The sequence below is a fragment of the Salmo salar genome, chromosome ssa23 (genome assembly GCF_905237065.1).
Source record: "Salmo salar chromosome ssa23, Ssal_v3.1, whole genome shotgun sequence".
Lineage (NCBI taxonomy): Eukaryota > Metazoa > Chordata > Actinopteri > Salmoniformes > Salmonidae > Salmo > Salmo salar.
Genome location: NC_059464.1, coordinates 22,534,306 through 22,554,570, shown reverse-complemented (window position 1 = coordinate 22,554,570; position 20,265 = coordinate 22,534,306). Strand labels below are relative to the sequence as shown.

Here is a 20,265-nt window from a genome sequence, read left to right as displayed (position 1 = left end):
TCTAGTGTTTAGGTCAGTTTAATTGTGTTTGACAATAAATACTCAGTAAAGTGCAAATCAGAACAGCAACGTCATGCAATGCATATAACACTGAAAACCACACCTCAGACAGAGAGGAAGAGGTACATTTCGCTCTCACGCACACACAGACAGAAGAGAAGAACACTTTGGTTCCAGAAGTCTGGATACGGTGACAACACACCTTAACCCTTGGAAAGAGGTACACCTTACACTGACAGAGTGGGTGTGTATAACTTGAAGTAGTATGTGTGTGTAAGTAACAGAATATCAGGTCATTGCTGTGAGTAATTGCATGAGTGTAGCAGCAGGAAGGAGAGTTTCTCCCTGACCTTGTAGCAGCTACAGTCAGATATACACGGTGTTCAAAACATTAAGAATCTTCCTAATATTGAGTTCCACCAGTTTGCCCTCAGAACAGCCTCAATTCGTTGGGGCATGGACTCTACAAGACGTCAAAAGCGTTCCACAGGGATGCTGGCCCATGACTCCAATGCTTGTGTCAAGTTGGCTGGATGTCTTTTGGGTGGTGGACCATTCTTGATACACATGGGAAACTGTTGAACATGAAAATCCCAGCAGCGTTGCAGTTCTTGACACAAACCGACATGCCTGGCACCTACTACCATACCCTATTCAAAGGCACTTAAATATTTTGTCTTGCCCAGTCACCCTCTGAATTGCACACATACAGAATCCATGTCTCTATTGTCTCAAGGCTTCAAAATCCTTCTTTAACCTGTCTCCTCCCCTTCATCTACACCAGTGGTCACCAACCTTTGAGTCAAGATCGCTTTCGCATTCAAAAAGCAAGCCAAGATCTACTGCTCAATTTTTTTATTTTTACATTACTTGAAAAATGTAACCTAATAAAAACAGCTCTGTAGGAATGGGGTTTGTGCAGTAGTCCTAATACATTATCGCAGCATATTGGCGATATGCCTGGTCTGCCAATATTGTTCTTCTCAGACCATATTATCTTTCAAAACTTGAGCTTTGATAACATATCAGTTTTTGTAGCACTTGCAAGGCACAGCTGAGCATAAATTATATGGTACAGCACTTGCATCTGATGGCCATTGTGCTTTCAAGACAACTGGGAACTCGAGAGAAAAAAACGACGTCTGTGATCTTGAGGTCGGAGCTCTAGAAAGATGCGAGTTTCCGACTAGGAATTCCGCGTTGGATGACCGTTCAAAACCATTTTCCCGTCGGATCCAGTCGGATCTCGTTTTTCCAGAGTAGCTGTCTTGAACAGAGCATTATTCTCAGTGGAGGGAGGAAGAGAGCCGCAGCGGGTCCGCCTTTCACGGTCACTGCTCTCTCCTTCCTTTCCTCCGGTGAGACTGACCAAAGAGACACCGTCTTCCACTTGATGGCGAAACTCGAGTCGCGCCGCATCTGCCTCATGCGGTTCCTATGACCAGCGAAAGTGAAATATTCCTCGATATTAAAATAGACACGACGCTAATAACAATAAAAACGCAGGACTATCGATACACTTGGCTACTCATTGCAGCGCGAGTGGGAAAAGGGAGAAGAGCGGTTTATGTTTTGTAATAGTGTTCAATAAAAGCAGGGTGACAGTGTTGAATAAAAACAAACTCACTCATAAAACTGCAGCGCTTTGCTGTATTATTTTACAGTATTTCTGTGGTCGTGGTTTTAAAAGTTATTCCATTTTACCTAGGCTAGTATCAAACGTGTTTACGGTGGCCGGGGTCGTGGAGGCTCTGTACGGTAATTTCAGCTATTCGATTGCCAGCACAGTAGGCGCACTCGATTTAGCAACAGATCTCCCGGTCCGCTTGAATCAAGTGCACCTACCCCCAACACACACAAAATCAGGCTTGGCTTTTCTATAGAAATGTTTGGTGACCACTAATCTACATGGACTGAAGTGGATTTAACAAATTACGTCAATAAGGGATCATAGCTTTCACCTGGTCAGTCTGTCATGGAGCAGGTGTTCATAATGTTTTGTACCCACAGTATGTATGTATGTATGTATGTATGTATGTATGTATATAGGATATGCCAATTTATTAAGTACACCACCCAGTTCACAAAAATGTATCGCTCCTACAGACACTGAGTCACATGGCTGTGGCTTGTTATATAAAACAGGCATTCGGTTACTGTTCAATTGAACGTTAGAATGGGCAAAACAAGTGACTTAAGCGACTTTTAGCCAAGTATGATCATCGGCGCCATGCCCCGGTTGCAGTATCTCAGAAACGTCCGTCCTCCTGGGCTTTTCACACACGACAGTGTCTAGGGTTTACAGAGAATGGTGGGACAAACAAATAACACCCAGTCAGCAGCAGCCCTGTGGGTGAAAACAGCTCGTTGATGAGAGGTCGAAGGAGAATGGCAAAAATCGTGCAAGCCAACAGGTGGGTCACAAACAAACTCGTCACGGATGGGCTATTGCAGCAGACCACCACACCGGGTTCCACTCCTATCAGCTAAAAACAACAAATGGCTCAGGTGGGTACGCGATAACCAACACTGAACAACTGAGGAGTGGGAAAACATCCCCTGGAACATGCCAGCGAGTTCAGTTTACTTGAGTGGCCTGCTCAGTCCCCAGACCTCAACCCAATAGAACGTCTTTAGGATGAGATGGATGTTCGCAGCATGAATGTACCGCCGTCCAATCTACACTAACTGCATGGCGCCATCGCATTAGCATGGACCAACATCCCTGTGGAATGTTTGACACCTTGTAGAATCCCCTGAAGAATTCAGACTGTTCTGGAGACAAAGGGGGGTCCGACCGGTACTAGATGGGAGTATACATACGTGGGTACTGTCTTGCATGTATAGTGTCATACACAGACAAAACAGACTACGCTCTCAGAATAGAGATGTGATGACAGAACTGCTGCACAGGACAAACAACAAGGAAACAAATGACAAGGAAACAGAAGGAAAGAAGAGAGGTTTAGTGTCTTTTTTGACTCTTTAACTGGCCCAACAGAGGTCTACAATTCCCTCGGCGAAACACACACTACTGCAAATATACACAACAAACCAATAACTCTAGAGGGAGGGAAGGAAAGAGAGAGAGAGAGACAAATGATTCTACATTTAATAACAAACGGGACAACCATCATGGTACCAGAACAGACCAGAGAAACACCCACACACTAGCATGCATCAGATCAGCAAGAGCCCAGCCCTCACTGGCTCCAGCCGAACAAGAGACAGGAGTCCGGAAGACTATATACTGTAAACCATTTGACAATTGGTAAAGGGAGATTTGTTCCAGTGTTCTGTCATATCTATTCTCCCTCTTCCTGTATCTTTAGTTATGTTAGTCAGAACTCAAATCTCATTGGCACATAAACTACAGTACCGTATGTCTTCTCCTGACCAATCCCTGGCAAGCTGTCTGTCAGTCCTCTCCTCTACACACAGGAGTGTACACACACACACACACACACAAAAACAGTCTGCTTGCCATTCTGTTTCTACAAACAAAAACAGCCACCAAGCTAGAAACAACGCGTGTTAAGGCACCTGGAGAAAGGTTCACTACAGATACACTTCCCTCCCTCCTCCTCCGTCAGTTAGCATCAATGCTAACTAATCCACAGAACAATATTGCCAGTCAGTTAGCCTCCTCTCTCTCTCATCACCTACAATCTCTTAAGTCAGTATATAATTCTCAAACATCAGCAGTGCTCCAATACTCAATATTCAGTACCACACAGAGCCTATAAAACAACCTGTTTAAAATAAATAAGAATATGATATCTAAATAATAATAACAATCCTCTCTAACTTCATTTCTGGTATGTTACAATCAACAGCTACTACACTACTCAAAGTAACAGTAATATAAATATATATGATACATATGGATAACAAAATCTGTGTCGTTACAAAAACCATATAAAACCATATATAAAATGCTCAGTGTGTTTGTTCTACAGTGGTGGCTATTCTGGAGCTGATTGGAGGTTGAGAGTAGTCAGGGAGGCGCCGCTTATCTGTAAACAAACATTATTGCCGCATTCACATGCTAGTCGGAACTAGGAAACTCAGAAATGTCCGACATGCTAACTGGTTGAATGCTGCACTTGCATAACTACAACCAGTTAGAAATGTCAGTTTCTTAGTTTCGACTAGCATGTGAACGCGCCATATGGGAGCTACAGTAGATTTGACTTAACGTGACCTTGCCCCAACAAGTGAGACCTCTAACCTTTCCCACGGCCAGACTGGCTCTGGCAGACTGGCTCTAGACCAGGGATGGGAAACTGGTGGCCCGCGGGTCGCATGGCCACTTTTGTAGGCCCGCAGATCAATTCCTTCCGCTGTCAAGACTAAACTAAAAAAATATATAAATTGCCAAATTTTGCTTAGGGCCTCCAAAACACTGACTGCATGTGTGTGTATGGATGTGGGTAAGCAGTCCCGCGAGCCACCGCACCCCCTAATGATGAGTTCAGATTTTTTGTGGCCCCTACCCCCATCAACGTTGCCCATCCCTGCTCTAGACAGACAGGAAGCCTAACCAGAGATCTAGGATCAGTTTATCTTGCCTAGCCCAAACTACAACACCAGGAGGTAACAACTGACCCTAGATCTGTGGTTAGAGGCATGTCTGCCCTGCAGTGGTCAGTGTTCTGCAGTACTTGGAGAATTAGGTCAGGATCACACCAATATAAAACTGTCTAAATAGGTGCAGGGCAGTGTTCTGTTTCAGATGGTTATGCAGGTGGGACCTGGAGTTTTCCGGACTATATGACATTGACCAGGAAAAACTCCAGGCCCCTAGTTACCCAGTGGGGGTTTACCCTCTCTAGCGGGCCAGCGTGGTGATGAGACTGGCACACATCTCAAAGAAGTCCATAGTGTGGCTGCCCTGCCGCGGGGTGGGGGCGGAGGTGAGGAGGGCAGCGCTGGAGCACAGCGACCCAGGCAGAGAGGAGCTGAGCTTGGGGAGATCCACAGCAGGACAGGCTGAGTCCACACTGAGTCTGGGTCTGTGGAGCCCTGCAGTGGAGCCTGACCTCTGGGGGGTGGAGGAGCCCGACTTAAACCCTACTGCGTCCATGATGTCATCTGGGGGAGGAGAGATTAGTGTTTTTGTCATTACTCATCTTCTGCACTCAGTAATACGTTGTAAAAGGAGGAAACTCTCTAAATTCTGTTTTCAGAATTAACCAGATATCAAAAAGTCAGTTTCCTGTTATAAATATGCTGTGTAGCTGGCGTACCGTCGATGCTTTTAAAGTCCAGCAGGTAGGATCTGTTGTCTACTTGGTACAGCTGGAGACACATCTTCACCAGGTTGCCTGTTACTGGGTTCTTCCTCCGAACACGCAGGTGATACGGGTTCACCACCTAAACATACCGGGAAGCATAGAAATAGCACACATAGAACCGATCTACCGCTTCTTAGACTTGCTTTCAATGAGGATGACAGATCAATAATTTCTATGTGAATTTGGTTGGGTTGCCTAAAATGTTGCTTATTGCAGTTAACATCTACACACACACACACACACACACACACACACACACACACACACACACACACACACACACACACACACACACACACACACACACACACACACACACACACACACACACACACACACACACACACACACACACACACACCTTAACATGTACAGTGATATAAACTCAGCAAAAAAAGAAACGTCCTCTCACTGTCAACCTCATTTATTTTCAGCAAACTTAACATGTGTAAATATTTGTATGAACATAACAAGATTCAACAACAGACATGAACTGAACAAGTTCCACAGACATGTGACTAACAGAAATTGAATAATGTGTCCCTGAACAAAGGGGGGGGGGGGCAAAATCAAAAGTAACAGTCAGTATCTGGTATGGCCACCAGCTGCATTAAGTACTGCAGTGCATCTCCTCCTCATGGACTGCACCAGATTTACTAGTTCTTGCTGTGAGATGTTACCCCACTCTTCCACCAAGGCACCTGCAAGTTCCCAGACATTTCGGGGGGGGAATGGCCCTAGCCCTCACCCTCCGATCCAACAGGTCCCAGACATGCTCAATGGGATTGAGATCCAGGCTCTTCGCTGGCCATGGCAGAACACTGACATTCCTGTCTTGCAGGAAATCACGCACAGAACGAGCAGTATGGCTGATGGCATTGTCATGCTGGAGGGTCATGTCAGGATGAGCCTGCAGGAAGGGTACCAAATGAGGGAGGAGGATGTCTTCCCTGTAATGCACAGCGTTAAGATTTCCTGCAATGACAACAAGCTCAGTCAAATGATGCTGTGACACACCGCCCCAGACCATGACAGACTCTCCACCTCCAAATCGATCCCCCTCCAGAGTACAGGCCTCGGTGTAACGCTCATTCCTTCGACGACAAACGCGAATCCGACCATCACCCCTGGTGAGACAAAACCAAGGCTGGAGGCACTTTTTGCCAGTCCTGTCTAGTCCAGCGACGGTGGGTTTGTGCCCATAGGCGACGTTGTTGCCGGTGATGTCTGGTGAGGACCTGCCTTACAACAGACCTACAAGCCCTCAGTCCAGCCTCTCTCAGCCTATTGCGGACAGTCTGAGCACTGATGGAGGGATTGTGCATTCCTGGTGTAACTCGGGCAGTTGTTGTTGATATCCTGTACCTGTCCCGCATGTGTGATATTTGGATGTACCGATCCTGTGCAGGTGTTGTTACACGTGGTCTGCCACTGCGAGGACGATCAGCGGTCCGTCCTGTCTCCCTGTAGTGCTGTCTTAGGCGTCTCACAGTACGGACATTGCAATTTATTGCCCTGGCCACATCTGCAGTCCTCATGCCTCCTTGCAGCATGCCTAAGGCACATTCACGCAGATGAGCAGGGACCCTGGGCATCTTTCTTTTGATGTTTTTCAGAGTCAGTAGAAAGGCCTCTTTAGTGTCCTACGTTTTCATAACTGTGACCTTAATTGCCTACCGTCTGTAAGCTGTTAGTGTCTTAATGATGTTCACCTGTTCCACAGGTGCATGTTTATTAATTGTTTATGGTTCACTGAACAAGCATGGTAAACAGTGTTTAAACCCTTTACAATGAAGATCTGTGTTATTAGTTATTTGGACTTTTACGAATTATCTTTGAAAGACAGGGTCCTGAAAAAGGGACGTTTCTTTTTTTGCTGAGTATATATACATACACACGGTGCATTTTGCACATTTTGTTACATTACAGCCTTATATTTATATGTATTAAATACATTTTCCCCTCATCAATCTACACACAATACCCCATGACAAAGCAAAAACAGTTTTGAAAATTTTGCAAATGTATTATTATTACTGAAATATATGACATTTATATAAGTATTCAGACCCTTTACTCAGTACTTTGCTGAAGCACCTTTGGCAGCGATTACAGCCTTGTGTCTTCTTGGGTATGATACTACACGCGTCGCACACCTGTATTTGGGGAGTTTCTCCCATTCTTCTCTGCAGATCCTCTTAAGCTCTGTCAGGGTGAATGTGGAGCGTCGCTGCAAAGCTATTTTCAGGTCTCTCCAGAGATGTTCGATTGGGTTCAAGTCCGGGCCACTCAAGGACATTCAGAGACTTGTCCAGAAGCCCTTCCTGCATTGTCTTGGCTGTTGTCCTGTTGGAAGGTGAACCTTCATCCCAGTCTGAGGTCCTGAGTGCTCTGGAGCAGGTTTTCATCAAGGATCTCTCTGTACTTTGCGCAATTCATCTTTTCCTCAATCTTTACAAGTCTCCCAGTCCCTGCCGCTGAAAAACATCCCCACAGCATGATGCTGCTGCCACCACCATGCTTCACCGTAGGGATGGTATTGGCCAGGTGATGTGCGGTGCCTGGTTTCCTCCAGATGTGACGCATGGCATTCAGGCCAAAGAGTTCAATCTTGGTTTCATCAGAGCATAGAATCTTGTTCCTCATGGTCAGAGTCCTTTAGGCGCCTTTGGCAAACTCCAAGGCGGTCATGTGCCTTTTACTGAGGAGTGGCTTCCATCTGGCCACTCTACCATAAAGACCTGATTGGTGGAATGCTGCTGAGATAGTTGACCTTCTGGAAGATTCTCCCATCACCACAGAGGAACTCTGGAGCTCTGTCGGAGTGACCATCGGGTTCTTGCTCACCTCCCTGACCAAGGCCCTTCTCCCCTGATTGCTCAGTTTGGCCGGGCGGCCAGCTCTAGGAAGAATCTTGGTGGTTCTTAACATCTTCCTTTTAAGAATGATGGAGGCCACTGTGTTCTTGAAGACCTTCAATGCTGCAGAAATGTTTTGGTACACTTCCCCAGATCTGTGCTTCGACACAATCCTGTCTCAGAGCTCTACGGACAATACTTTAGAGCTCATGGCTTGGTTTTTGCTCTGACATGCACTGTCAACTGTGGGACCTTATATAGACAGGTTTATGCCTTTCCAAATCATGTCCAATCAATTGAATTTACCACAGGTGGACTCCAATCAAGTTGTAGAAACATCTCAAGGATGATCAATGAAAACAGGATGCACTGAGCTCAATTTCGAGTCTCATAGCTAAGGGTCTGAATACTTATGTAAATAAGGTATTTCTGTTATTTATTTTTAAGAAATTTGCAAAAATGTCCAAAAAATTGTTATCGCTGTGTCATTATGGGGTATTGTGTGTAGATTGATGAGAAGAAAAAAAAAATGTTGATCAATTTCAGAAAAAGTCAAGTGGTCTGAATAATTTCTGAATGCTTTCCACACACACAGCCTCACCTTCCAGTCATACTGTAGCTGTCTCATAGCCCTGTAGACCTCAGCCATGATGTCATAGGGTCTGCTCTGACTCCTGATGCCCAGATGCCACTTGGCTTTCTTCACTGCCAGGGGTTTGGCTCTGGTGGTGTTGAGGGCATCCAGCGGGCAGCGCGCCTGCAGACAGACAGAGCGGAGAGAATCTTTATTATCCCCAACAAGCAGTCATAAATACATGAGGACAAGAAGACTTCATGCAAAACTATACTGCCAACGTTGCATTTGCTACACTGGTATCGCGGAAGAAGCACATCATCAAGTGTTTACACTTCAGAGATATTGTATCTGATTGTATATACATTAAACATGGTACATAGAATAAAACCCGGTAGAAATCATTGCCTTGGGGCTGTCTACCAGCAGGGGGGGCATCCTCTCTGGGTGTGGTTTGACCCCTGGGGGCAGTGACATGCCATCCTCCATGAAGGATCCCTGGGGAGGGCTGGAGGCCAGGTAGAACTCGCTGGCCTGGGTCATGATGCGCCGGTTGTCTATGATCAGATGGTACGCTACTGCTAGCTGGTCCTGGAAAGAGACGGAGGGAGAGAGTAAGAGAGAGGGTGAGAGAAGAGGGGGAGAGGGTGAGTGCGTACTGTATGACTTAGCGTGTGTGCGTACATGCCTGTGTTGCGTGCATACCTGAGGGTCTCCGCTGTACAGGCTGGACATCACCTCAGACTCGGTGCTCTCAAACTTGTCACACACCTCTCGGACTGCCTCCTCATCCAGAATGGTGGAGTCATAGGAAGGGTCCTCAGGAAACAGGTAGCCTGGCAGGTCCTGCTTAAACCACTCATGTTCCCTACACACACACACACACACACACACACACAGTAACAGTTACTATCCATTATTCTTCTATTATTTTTCTCTGGACCAACCTTCAACCACCACAAACAAGCTTAATCACATTAAAAACATGAGCATCATCATCAGTAGGGAAGGTTAGAGGTCAGGGGTCACCTAATGTCTTTAATGGTAGCCCTCTTGAGCGGGTCGACCTGCAGCATGAGCAGCAGCAGGGAGGCGACGGGGCGAGTGAGGTATTCTGGCATATAGAACACGCCCCCTCTGATCTTCTTAAACAGTGTGGGAACGTGTTCGTCATCAAAGGGCAGAGTCCCACACAGCAACGCATACAGGATCACCCCACTGCTCCATATGTCAACCTCAGGGCCAGCGTATAACCTGTGCACAAAGCACAGAATACACGATCACGCCACAACATGTAGCCTACAGTATCAACCTAAGGATCTGCGTACAGCCTAAACACGCACACACACCTTCCGGAGATGACTTCAGGAGCAGCGTAGTTTGGAGATCCACAGCTGGTCCTCAGGAACTCCCCGTCTGACATCATGTTGGACAACCCTGATGACCAGAGCACATCAGTTTTTCAGCATTATCTTCAAATGCCAACCTTACCTAACCTTACTGTCCAAACAAACACAAGTTATTATATTCTGTCTTCCCTCTCCCACCTCTCTCCCCCCCTTCCCCTCTCTGTCGCTCGCTCTCCCTCCCTCTGTCTCTCTCACTCCCCGTCTCCAGTTTAAGGTGTCGGTATATTCTAAAACACAAGTGGTTTGGTTTGACATTTGCTACTGCTGATAGTGGTTATGGCATTGTGGACAACTCAATTTGTTATTTATGTGTGTGTGTGTGTGTGCTCTCTATCGTGCATGTGTGTGTAGTGTACCAAAGTCAGCTATTTTGGCGTTCTTGGAATGGTCCAGCAGTACATTCTCAGGTTTGAGGTCTCTGTGCACCACCATGTGTCTGTGGCAGTAGTCTACACCGGAGATAATCTGCTGGAACAACCGACGAGCCTCTTTGTCTTCTACCTACACACAACATGAGGTACAGATGAACAGGTTAGGAGATTATTCGTTTCTAATGTGACTACATGCTTTCACTATGAAAAATGGCACCATAAAATGGCCTGTGTCTATATCTATCTATCAATCAATCGGACAACTGCAGGACAGGAGTGTACTACTCATCAGATGGCTTGTTTGCTTGTTTGATTCGTTTTTGGATCTATTGACCGACGGCCTTTAGGTCCGGAATGATATATCCATATTTTGTTTTGTTGTGTTTTGACATCCCCTTTTGTTTGGGTATTTGGCCCGGCTGGGAAGCTTCAATGGCTGGATAACACTGAATCCAGCAAATATCTATTTGAGTATCAACCATCCATCAATTCTTAAGTAAGAAGTATCCTCACTGTATAATGCTGAATAGTTTTGTTGATATATTTCAATGTTAAACAAATTACTTTAATCATTAACACTACAATTAAAATGGCTGCTGTAGCTATTTCCAGCGATGCAAAAACTGATGTCAAGGAAAATGAGACCTGGAGCAAGGTTGTGGGTGGAAATGCCTCAAAGGAGAATGTTTTACCACTTTTTATCATGGAGAGAGAAATCGTGACAAAGGAGGAGGCCATAGCCAACCCCATTAAGGAGGAGGAGCTCTACCACAGTCTCATACAGGAAATTAATCCAGACCACTTGAGGTCAGTACAGAGAGTACGTGCACTCTGGCATATATATATTCTCAGTAAGGAAGCAAGGGCAAAGCTTCTGATAAGAGGAATAACAGTCAGAGGAAAACAGGTTGTGTTCAAAGAGAATAATCCGTTCAGGTTGAAGTTGCGCATGTCTGACCAGAACTCCATTCAAGTTACAATTAAAGAACTACCTGAATCAGCAGATGATAGTGTTGTGACTGAGTTCCTGGCTAAAGCTGGACGTAAGGTGGTGGGGAGAGTGATGAGATGCATGATAAGATACAAGGGTCAACTTACAAACTGCTCCAATGGAGATCGTTTTGTGTATGTTGAAGCAGCACCCATCATTCCTATAACACGGTCTGTAAAGATCGGCCCTCACTGGATCAAAGTATGACACAATCAGCACGCCAGAAAGGGTCAGGAGATGATAGAGTACAGTCCTACTACACTGGACAACATAAGGTGGATAGAGGAAACTTTTTCACACTATGTGCAGGACAACAATCCTGTCCCCATGAGTAGGGCAGATGTTTCACATATCTCAGCTGAAATGACTGAACGTGAGACTGACGTTGAAGAGGATAATTCCTCGGCTCCCAAGGACAAAGACGTGGCTCAGTTGGTATAGCATGGCGTTTGCAACACCAGCATGGTGTGTGAGCATAACTTCTGTCACTGACATGGCTTTTCAAGAGAATGAGCAATCTGCTGATCATTACATTTTAATGCCAACTCTTCATACATGTCCCCAACAAAACCTGCCTTCAAGACAGAAACTTTAACCCATGAAACTTTTTCAAACCGTTAATCAGGCTAAAATGCTCTGGGACCCTCGTTCCAAACCTAGAGGAATATTGGGAGGTCATCTGAATATTCGTAGCATTATTTCTAAGAGTGAACTGGTAGAACATTTATTGAACGACTCTAATCTAGATTTTTTTCTGTTTCTCTGAGACATGGTTGAAGAAATCTTCTCCCATTTCTGCCTTTAATGTCCCTGGATATTCCATATTCAGGAGGGCCAGGGGAGAAGGCTTATGTACATGAAAGATAACTTTAAATGCAATCGTATCATTAGGAAACATGCCAATGACATTGAAGGTATAAGGCTGAATGTCTTCCTCTCCCCTCATATGTCTCTCACTATTATTGGATTATATCGACCACCAACATCTGATATCTGGTTTTATGACCATCTAAATGCCATGCTTAAAGAATGTGATCATAAGGAGATTATCTTCATGGGCGATTTCTGAGAAAACAAAACTTGCAGGAAAAAACTCAGAGATCACAGATTATTTCAACCTGACTCAAATAATACAGGGTCCAACCAGAGGAACAAAGTCATCCCAGACTCAAATTGATCTGGTGCTTTCTAAGAGACCTGATCAAATAATTAAGTCTAGTAACTTACTAACTGGTATAACTCACCACAATGTTACATTGGTGATTAGAAAGCTCACTAACAAGAGATGTAAGAACCATATTAATGTGCAACAGTACGATAAAAATAAAAATCCTGAAAAGTGAGCAGAGTAACTACGATGCAGCGATAAGTCAAATTGACTGGTCTGATCTGTTAAGCAACGAAGACCCAGAGTCTGGATACAGAACATTTCTGTCAGCTATTGACAAAGTGGATACCTCTTTTACTAGGAAATTTCAACGTAAACCAAGACGGAAAACCTCTCTACCATGGCTCAACGAGGACCTCTGGAGAACGGGATTTCTCCTTGAAAAAAGGACTGAAGTCTGGTAAGAATGATGACAGACGTATATTTGCATCACTGAGAAATAAGGTGGTTGGGAATATAAAAAAAGCAAAAGCAGAGTTCATTCTTAGAGTGATCAATGAAGCAAAAGGAAATGGCAAAGTGATTTGGGAAAATTTCAAACTACCAGGGAGAGGAGCTGAAAAGTCCAAAAACATCCTGAATTAAAGGTTCATGGGATTCTAATTTAAGACTCCAATTTTAACAATTTTTTTGTTGACTCTGTCAGGGAACTGGCTCAAAGATTTTCAACCAAGACCACAGTTCTCACTCCCATAGATAATAATAAACCAATATTCACAATTACTGAAATCTCAGCGTCAGCAGAGGACAGCATTATTAGCTTCTTCAGGAGCTCTAGAACAAAAGATGTAATTGGTCTAGACACTGTGTTCCTGAAGAGACACATTATTCTCTGATTAGCCATATTGTACATCTAGTTAGTCTGTCCATCAAATATGCGTTCTTCCCCAATGCTTGGAAGTCTGCTGCAGTGAGACGCGTTTTAAAATCTGGTGACCCAACACTGGTGGAAAATGATCGACCTAAGCATTCTTCCAGTGCTATCAAAAGTAGCTGAAAGATGGGTGGCTGATGATCTGACTGATCACCTCATTCAGGGCAACTCCATACATCAAATGCAATTTGGATTCAGAACTAACCATTCTAACGGAACAGCCAATTGCTATTTTCTGGAGTACATTAAATCTAAACTGGACATAGGTGGTGAAGTCGGCGCAGTCTTTTTGGATCTTAAAAAGGCCTTTGATACTGTGAATTATGAAGTCCTATCCAAACTATCCTACCTTAATGTGTCCACTGAAGTCATTAGTTGGATGTATTCCTATCTGACAAACAGAAGTCAAAGGGTTCGTTTGGGGGACACTCAGTCGGACTCTCTTTACTATAACATTGGGGTCCCACAAGGGTCAATATTCGGCCCCCTTCTGTTTACCATTTATATAAATTATCTCCCACTTGCTTGCCCACAAGTTAACATGCAGATGTATGCAGACGATACATTTCTGTATGTACATTAAAAAAAAAAATAGACAACTAGTTGTTAACAAATTAACTGAAGCTATGGTACATGTTTCTAAATGGAGGACTAATTCTTGCCTGCATTTATATAGACAAGTCTGTTTGTGTGTACTTCTCTAAGAAATCCTCAGATTCTTCCCAACGAGCTGTTCTTGTTCTTGGGGAAGAATCTGAAAGTTGTGTCTAACTTCAGGTATCTCGGTGTCATTTTGGACTCCAACTTGACATTTAAGAAACATGTAAAGATGGTGGTTAACACGGCTAAGTTTGGATTATCCAACTTCAGGTTTATCAGACCTTTCCTTCCTCTGGAGGCCGACAAACTATATATGCATGCTGTGATCTCACGTCTGAGATATTGCTTCACATGCTGGTCACAAGAAAGAGCTACTATTATGAAACCAATTGAATCACTCGACAAACACTTAAGATTTTTGATATCAAACCAAACAGTTACCACCATTGTCATATCATTTACAAACATAATTTATTAGTCTGGATAGCTTTAAGCAGTATGTAGATGCAAACCTTGTCTTTATGATCCTGCATAGTCTTGCCCCTCCACCCCTATGCTGGCATATCATGCTCAAGGAAAGCACCTCCAGGATAACAAGGGCAGTAACTAGAGGGGATTGCGTTGTCCCTTTTCGACACAGTAAAATTGGCCAACCGGCCTTCTCATTTAGAGCTACAAAACACTGGAATGCAATGCCCATGGACTTGAGAAGCTGCACTGATGATTGTACTTTTAAATTTGAATTGAAAATATGGCTAAAATCTATCCAAACCTGTACACACGAGTTATTTGTGGATCCTCATATGTAAGACAACAGTTGATGATAGTGTTGTTGTCATTAGAATTAAATATGATATTATTGGATGTATTGTATTTTGTATTGTTTTTGTGAGTATTTGTATAGTGGCTGTGTAATTGTCCTTAGCTGCCCAGGGACTACGGGTGCAAATTAGCTTTTGGCTAACCCCGGCACATTTATATGGGTATTGCATTAATGTAATATTGATGTTGATTAATGTGCATTGTCGTCTGTAAATAAATCAAACAAACAAACAAACAACCAGACAGTCAATCATTCAGTCAGTAAGTCAGTCAGAGACAGATAGACAGCCATTCAGACAGTCAGTCTTTCAGTCAGTCAGAGGTATGTCTCACCCGTCCGTGTTTGCAGATGTAGTCAAACAGCTCTCCTCCTGAGACATACTCCATCACCATGAAGAAATCTGTAGGAGTACTGATCACCTGGTACCTACACACACACACACACACACACACACACACACACACACACACACACACCTTACAGAAGCCAACACGTCTGCCATAGCTCACAATGTCACTGTGGCCTAACCCTAAAAATAACATGGAGAGAGAGAGAGTCTAGACACCTGGAAAGGGATTTACCCAAGTAGGAATTATAAACTTTTATCTTCTTAACCAGTTTTCTGCTAACCGGAGCAAACTGATTCCTTGTGGGTGTGTGGGAGAGAGAGCGAGCAAGAGAGGTGAGAGACTAGAAACGTGGGAAGGGATTTACCCAAGCAGGAATTATAAACTTCCATCTTCTTAACTAGAGATTTCAGCTAAACGGAATTCCTTGTGGGTGTGTGCTCCTGAGGCCCATAGTAAACAAACACAGTGCGTGTGGGTATGTGTGTGGGGGAGAGAGGGGGGGGGCTCCTGAGGCCCATAGTAAACAAACACTGAGTGTATGTGGATGTGTGTGGGGGAGAGAGGGGGGGGTGCTCCTGAGGCCCATAGTAAACAAACACTGGGTGTATGTGGATGTGTGTGGGGGAGAGAGAGGGGGGTACTTCTTAGGCCCATAAAAAACAAACACGTATGCGTAATCCTCACAGTTTGATGATGTGAGGGTGTCTGAAGAGTTTGAGGTTCTGTATCTCTCGTTTGATCTTGCCCACCACGTCCAGACTCCTGATCTTCTGTCTGTTCAGGATCTTCACTGCCACCTTATGACCTGTCAACTGGTGCTCTCCAACTACCACACACACACACACACACACACACACACACACACACACACACACGTGAACCAACTGGAATGTCCATAGTTTGTCCAAAAAATGTATAATAATATGTATTGTGTGCTACAATCTGCTACAATGAAGGCTACAGGGCACAATTTGTGCTGATGAGTCAAATATTAAAAACAGTTTAGTCTTTTCCTCCGTTGCCAAGGTCACACAGACTACACTGAGGTAGGAGATAGGCCGGAAAATGTGTGATGTGTATGCTACGCTCAGCTAAACTTTCATTGCCCGATAAAAAACAAAACCCTAGTTGTTTCAGAGTAGTTAACAAGACATGATTCATCACTATTTTTACATTACTGGACTAGCTATATCTATCTATTCACAACAATAAGAAATGTAGATAACAAACCGATAAACATGGAAAACACAACACACCAATTACAGTAAGCCTAAAGCCATACACATAGATTACAAGGTGAATAAATCAAGTGTGTCTGTCTGATCGTCTGTCTGTACTCTGTAGCTCATGGTTAGTCAGTCTAAAAATTTTGCAATATTGTCTGCTTGCTACAATGTAGCAACACTTATTGTTGGCTAGTTCCTGGTTACACACTGTCACACTCATGTCTCAAATCAAACACACCTCCTGCAGTGCAGGGGGGAGAGGAGGAGGGGGGTCTGAATTCTACAAGGTCACGTTGAGACTGCTAGAAAATAGGAAACTTGACGAGGCGTTCTAGATTCTCATTCTGTCCATGCCATTGTATGGTTTACATGATTGGGGAACACTGGTGATGATGAACACTATTAAGCTATAACGTTCATGTTTATTTTCATTTTAAAATGTCCTTTCCATAGCCATATAGGGCAAGTTTAAATGTCTAACGTTACTGTCACTAGCAAAGTCAACCTCCAACATTCACTGGCGGTCAGACGATACAATTATGTGTGACCTGTTTTGTTTTTACACCATCATTGTTGTCGAAGGTAATTATGCATGCTTAGCCTATCATTACTGATAAGAATGAGTGGACAGGCTAGGAATGATATGTTGCTGGAATATTTCACCTTTCAACAAACCTAAACCACATTCTCTACATATCAACCGAGACAACGTTAATATTGCCTATTCGTAACTACGCAGCCACAGCTACGCACTTTGCGTAGCTATTTAAATAGTCCGCCGCAAAGTTACAATCAATAACAACAAATGTTCCCACGACATGACTGTTGACAAGCACGCCACTTAACTCTTTACTTTGCCGAAGGTGCCGACGCCCAGAGTGTCTCCTAGGAGGTAATGTCCGATCTTCACTCGGCCGCCTTCATGTTTCTGCTGTCGTTCTGCCATCTTTACCTTTGAGAACGTTACACCGCTCCGGTAGGCTCGAGCTGGCTGTCTGCGCGGTGCGCGGGACCACCGTACACTAAACCTGTGCGTTCAGTTCGCTTGAACGTTTGCTACGTTGCGGAACGGTTTGTACTGAACGACACGTTTCCCCAAAACGTTCTTGAACAGATTTTGAGGTACATTTGCTACCGTTTCGTGGTTGTGGCTTGAAGCAACGAATGACGTATTTAAAGGGCAGCGGCCATGCTGACAGCGTTCCCCCAACCGCTCCCCGTTTTGGTGATTCAGTACAGCACCGTTTCCGTTTAATTGAACGTCCCATAATGTAAAAATGTATTGAACGCAGCCCTGGGTTTGAGAAAACCTGCGCTAGACAAGGCAACGTCTATCCTATCGAACACCGACTGTGTGGTCAACAGTATAGCTCCAGTTGAGGGGAGGAGGGGTGTGGGGGTTGTGTAGGTAAAAACATGCCATGAGTTTTTAAACATTCCAAACAGATGAACATTCCATATGGTATTTAGGCTCAAAGTCTGCACACTCATCAATCACCTCAGCGATTACAGTATGCTCCGTTGGCTAAAGTAGGCCTATTGGCCTAAACATATATATAGGGTCAGAATTATATTACAGAACAGGTCATTGATGTTAGGCCTAATTTAGGCCAATTCATGTGACCTGTTATTACAGATAATGGCCTATATACTACACATCTACAGTATTATTAGTGGGCTGGATGTCTCACATTGGTGAGAGGCACAATCCCAAACACTGCTGCTGTTTTTCATTCTTCTTCCCCTCTAATCAGGGACTGATTCAAACATCAGTACTCTGTCCAGATAGGAGAACAGGGGTTGTTTCTGAACCGAGCACTGTATTGGTGAGAATTATAATTGTTTTATTTCCCAGTTGAGAACATGTTCTCATTTACAACTGCGACCTGGCCAAGATAAAGCAAAGCAGTCTGACAAAAACAACAACACAGAGTTACACATAGGATGAACAAACGTACAGTCAATAACACAATAGAAAAATGTGTACCTCTACTGGGTGTAGTTAAGTATTTCCACCACCACTAGATGTCAGACAGAGCTCAATGCTGATCCCCTGGCCTCATTGGTGTTGATCAGTCACACACTTTCATGCCTGGGATCGCTGCCCTTCGTGTTATGTCTATGAGCCTCACAAACAGACTGAAGACAACACTACTCAACTGTCAATGACAGCCAGACAAACAGACAGACAGACCGACCGACCGATGAAACTCTCAATATGCAGACAGAAAAATGACATAGGCTTATTCTAAACTGAACTCTACACAGACAGACTATCTATTTTGGCTTCAACAACTTTACAGTACAACACCAGAGACCACATCATGAGGTTTGGACATAATGGCTAAGAAGGTGTTGGACAGAAGAGACAATCGGGGGCCTGAATACCGCCAAATGGTGCTACACTGAGATCATTGGAGGTGTGCTGGACATGAGATATTGAAGAAGGGGTTGTGTAGCATCCTTATTGCATTGCAGTGCTCGAGGCGTCACTACAGACACGGGTTCGATCCCAGGCTGTGTCACAGCTGACTATGACCGGTAGATCCATGAGGTGGCGCACAATTGGCCCAGCATCGTCCAGGTTAGGGGAGGGTTTGGCCGGCCGGGATGTCCTTGTCCCATTGCACTCTAGCGACTCCTTGTGGCAGACCGGGCGCCTGCAGTCTTACGGTGTTTCTTCCAACACATTGGTGCGGCTAGCTTTGGGTTAAGTGAGCAGTGTGGCTTGGTAGGGTCGTGTTTCGGAGGACGCATGACTCTCGACCTTCGCCTCTCCCGAGTCTGTAGGGGAGTTGCAGCGATAGGACAAGACTGTAACTACCAATTGGGGAGAAAAAAAAGGTTCTAAGTGCACACACAAAAAAAGCCTATTTACTCTGTTCCATTTGATCCACTGTCTCATCAGCCCAGCCAGGCAAATTATTAACTTGATCTCCACTATAAAAAACATCTAGACTTTATCTCAAATTTCTTTTAAACTAACATTTAGTTTTCAACAGTGGAGATTTATACAAACCTTTCTGTCTGTCTGTCTCCGACATTTGCAACATTGTTTTAATATTCAAATTTGATATCCAACTGTCCCATAGTAATGAATGTGTCGAGAGTCGGGACGAGACAGACAGGCAGGCAGCGTTTCTCAGCCAGTCGAAATCATGAATCAGCTGCCATTATTTTTATGATTATAAAGAAATATCAATTGAAAAAAGGTCAAACGAAAGAAGTGCAGCTAGTTTGCAGTCTTTCCAGATTCAGTTTGAAGTGATTGTGTTAGCTGTGTTGTTGGCTACAATAGTGTCCTGACGAGGGAGCACATATTCTATCCCGGGCAAAATGTATCCAAATAAATCTCTCTAGAAAACAGTTTATGCAAATGCAGCTACTTTGCTGCTATTCTGGCTGCACTTTTTTGACGTGACTGTATGTTAGCCGTAGTTGGCTAGCTAGCAAGCAAGGGATAAGAACGTTGCCAGCTGGGTCGCGTCTCTAGCAACCGAACCGATAGAACGAACGACCAGCAACCCTAGATTTGTGTCGGAACTATATCTTGTGGAAGGATGAAATAGTATGAATAAATTAATCAAAATAAAAATGTTCATGAAAATATGTCAATCATTATTTGAATATGTTGGTAACCCGTTGTATAAAAGTGATAATGCCCTCGAAGTCGGTGTTTGGAGGATATACTTTATCTCTGGCCTAACAACACCCGTGCCAATAT

The 20,265-nt window shown here is 44.1% G+C and overlaps 1 protein-coding gene across 2 annotated transcripts; it reads right to left on the bottom strand.

The window, feature by feature from the left end:
- prkaa2 (protein kinase, AMP-activated, alpha 2 catalytic subunit) lies at nt 1–17,785 on the bottom strand. 2 transcript variants are annotated; one of them, XM_014169239.2, is made up of 11 exons: nt 17,388–17,785; nt 16,000–16,141; nt 15,298–15,391; nt 10,495–10,639; nt 10,079–10,166; nt 9,759–9,983; nt 9,435–9,597; nt 9,153–9,320; nt 8,757–8,912; nt 5,250–5,376; nt 1–5,094 (listed from the first exon to the last, which is right to left on the bottom strand). In XM_014169239.2, the coding sequence occupies exons 1-11, from the start codon at nt 17,485–17,487 to the stop codon at nt 4,832–4,834; spliced, it is 1,671 nt and encodes a 556-aa protein (XP_014024714.1). In that variant the 5' UTR covers nt 17,488–17,785; the 3' UTR covers nt 1–4,831. The 2 variants fall into 2 exon arrangements, with proteins under 2 accessions (XP_014024714.1, XP_014024713.1); XM_014169238.2 differs by having other exon boundaries at nt 9,138–9,320; nt 17,388–17,783.
- Between the last annotated feature and the right edge of the window lie 2,480 nt (nt 17,786–20,265).

Excerpts from the sequence above, each read along its gene's own strand:
- prkaa2 (XM_014169238.2), bottom strand. The coding sequence starts at position 17,487 with ATGGCAGAACGACAGCAGAAACATGAAGGCGGCCGAGTGAAGATCGGA. Across the intron at positions 9,321-9,434 it reads TGTACAGCGGAGACCCTCAG|GACCAGCTAGCAGTAGCGTA; the intron begins GTATGCACGCAA and ends GTCTCTTTCCAG. Across the intron at positions 5,095-5,249 it reads GGACTTTAAAAGCATCGACG|ATGACATCATGGACGCAGTA; the intron begins GTACGCCAGCTA and ends CTCCTCCCCCAG.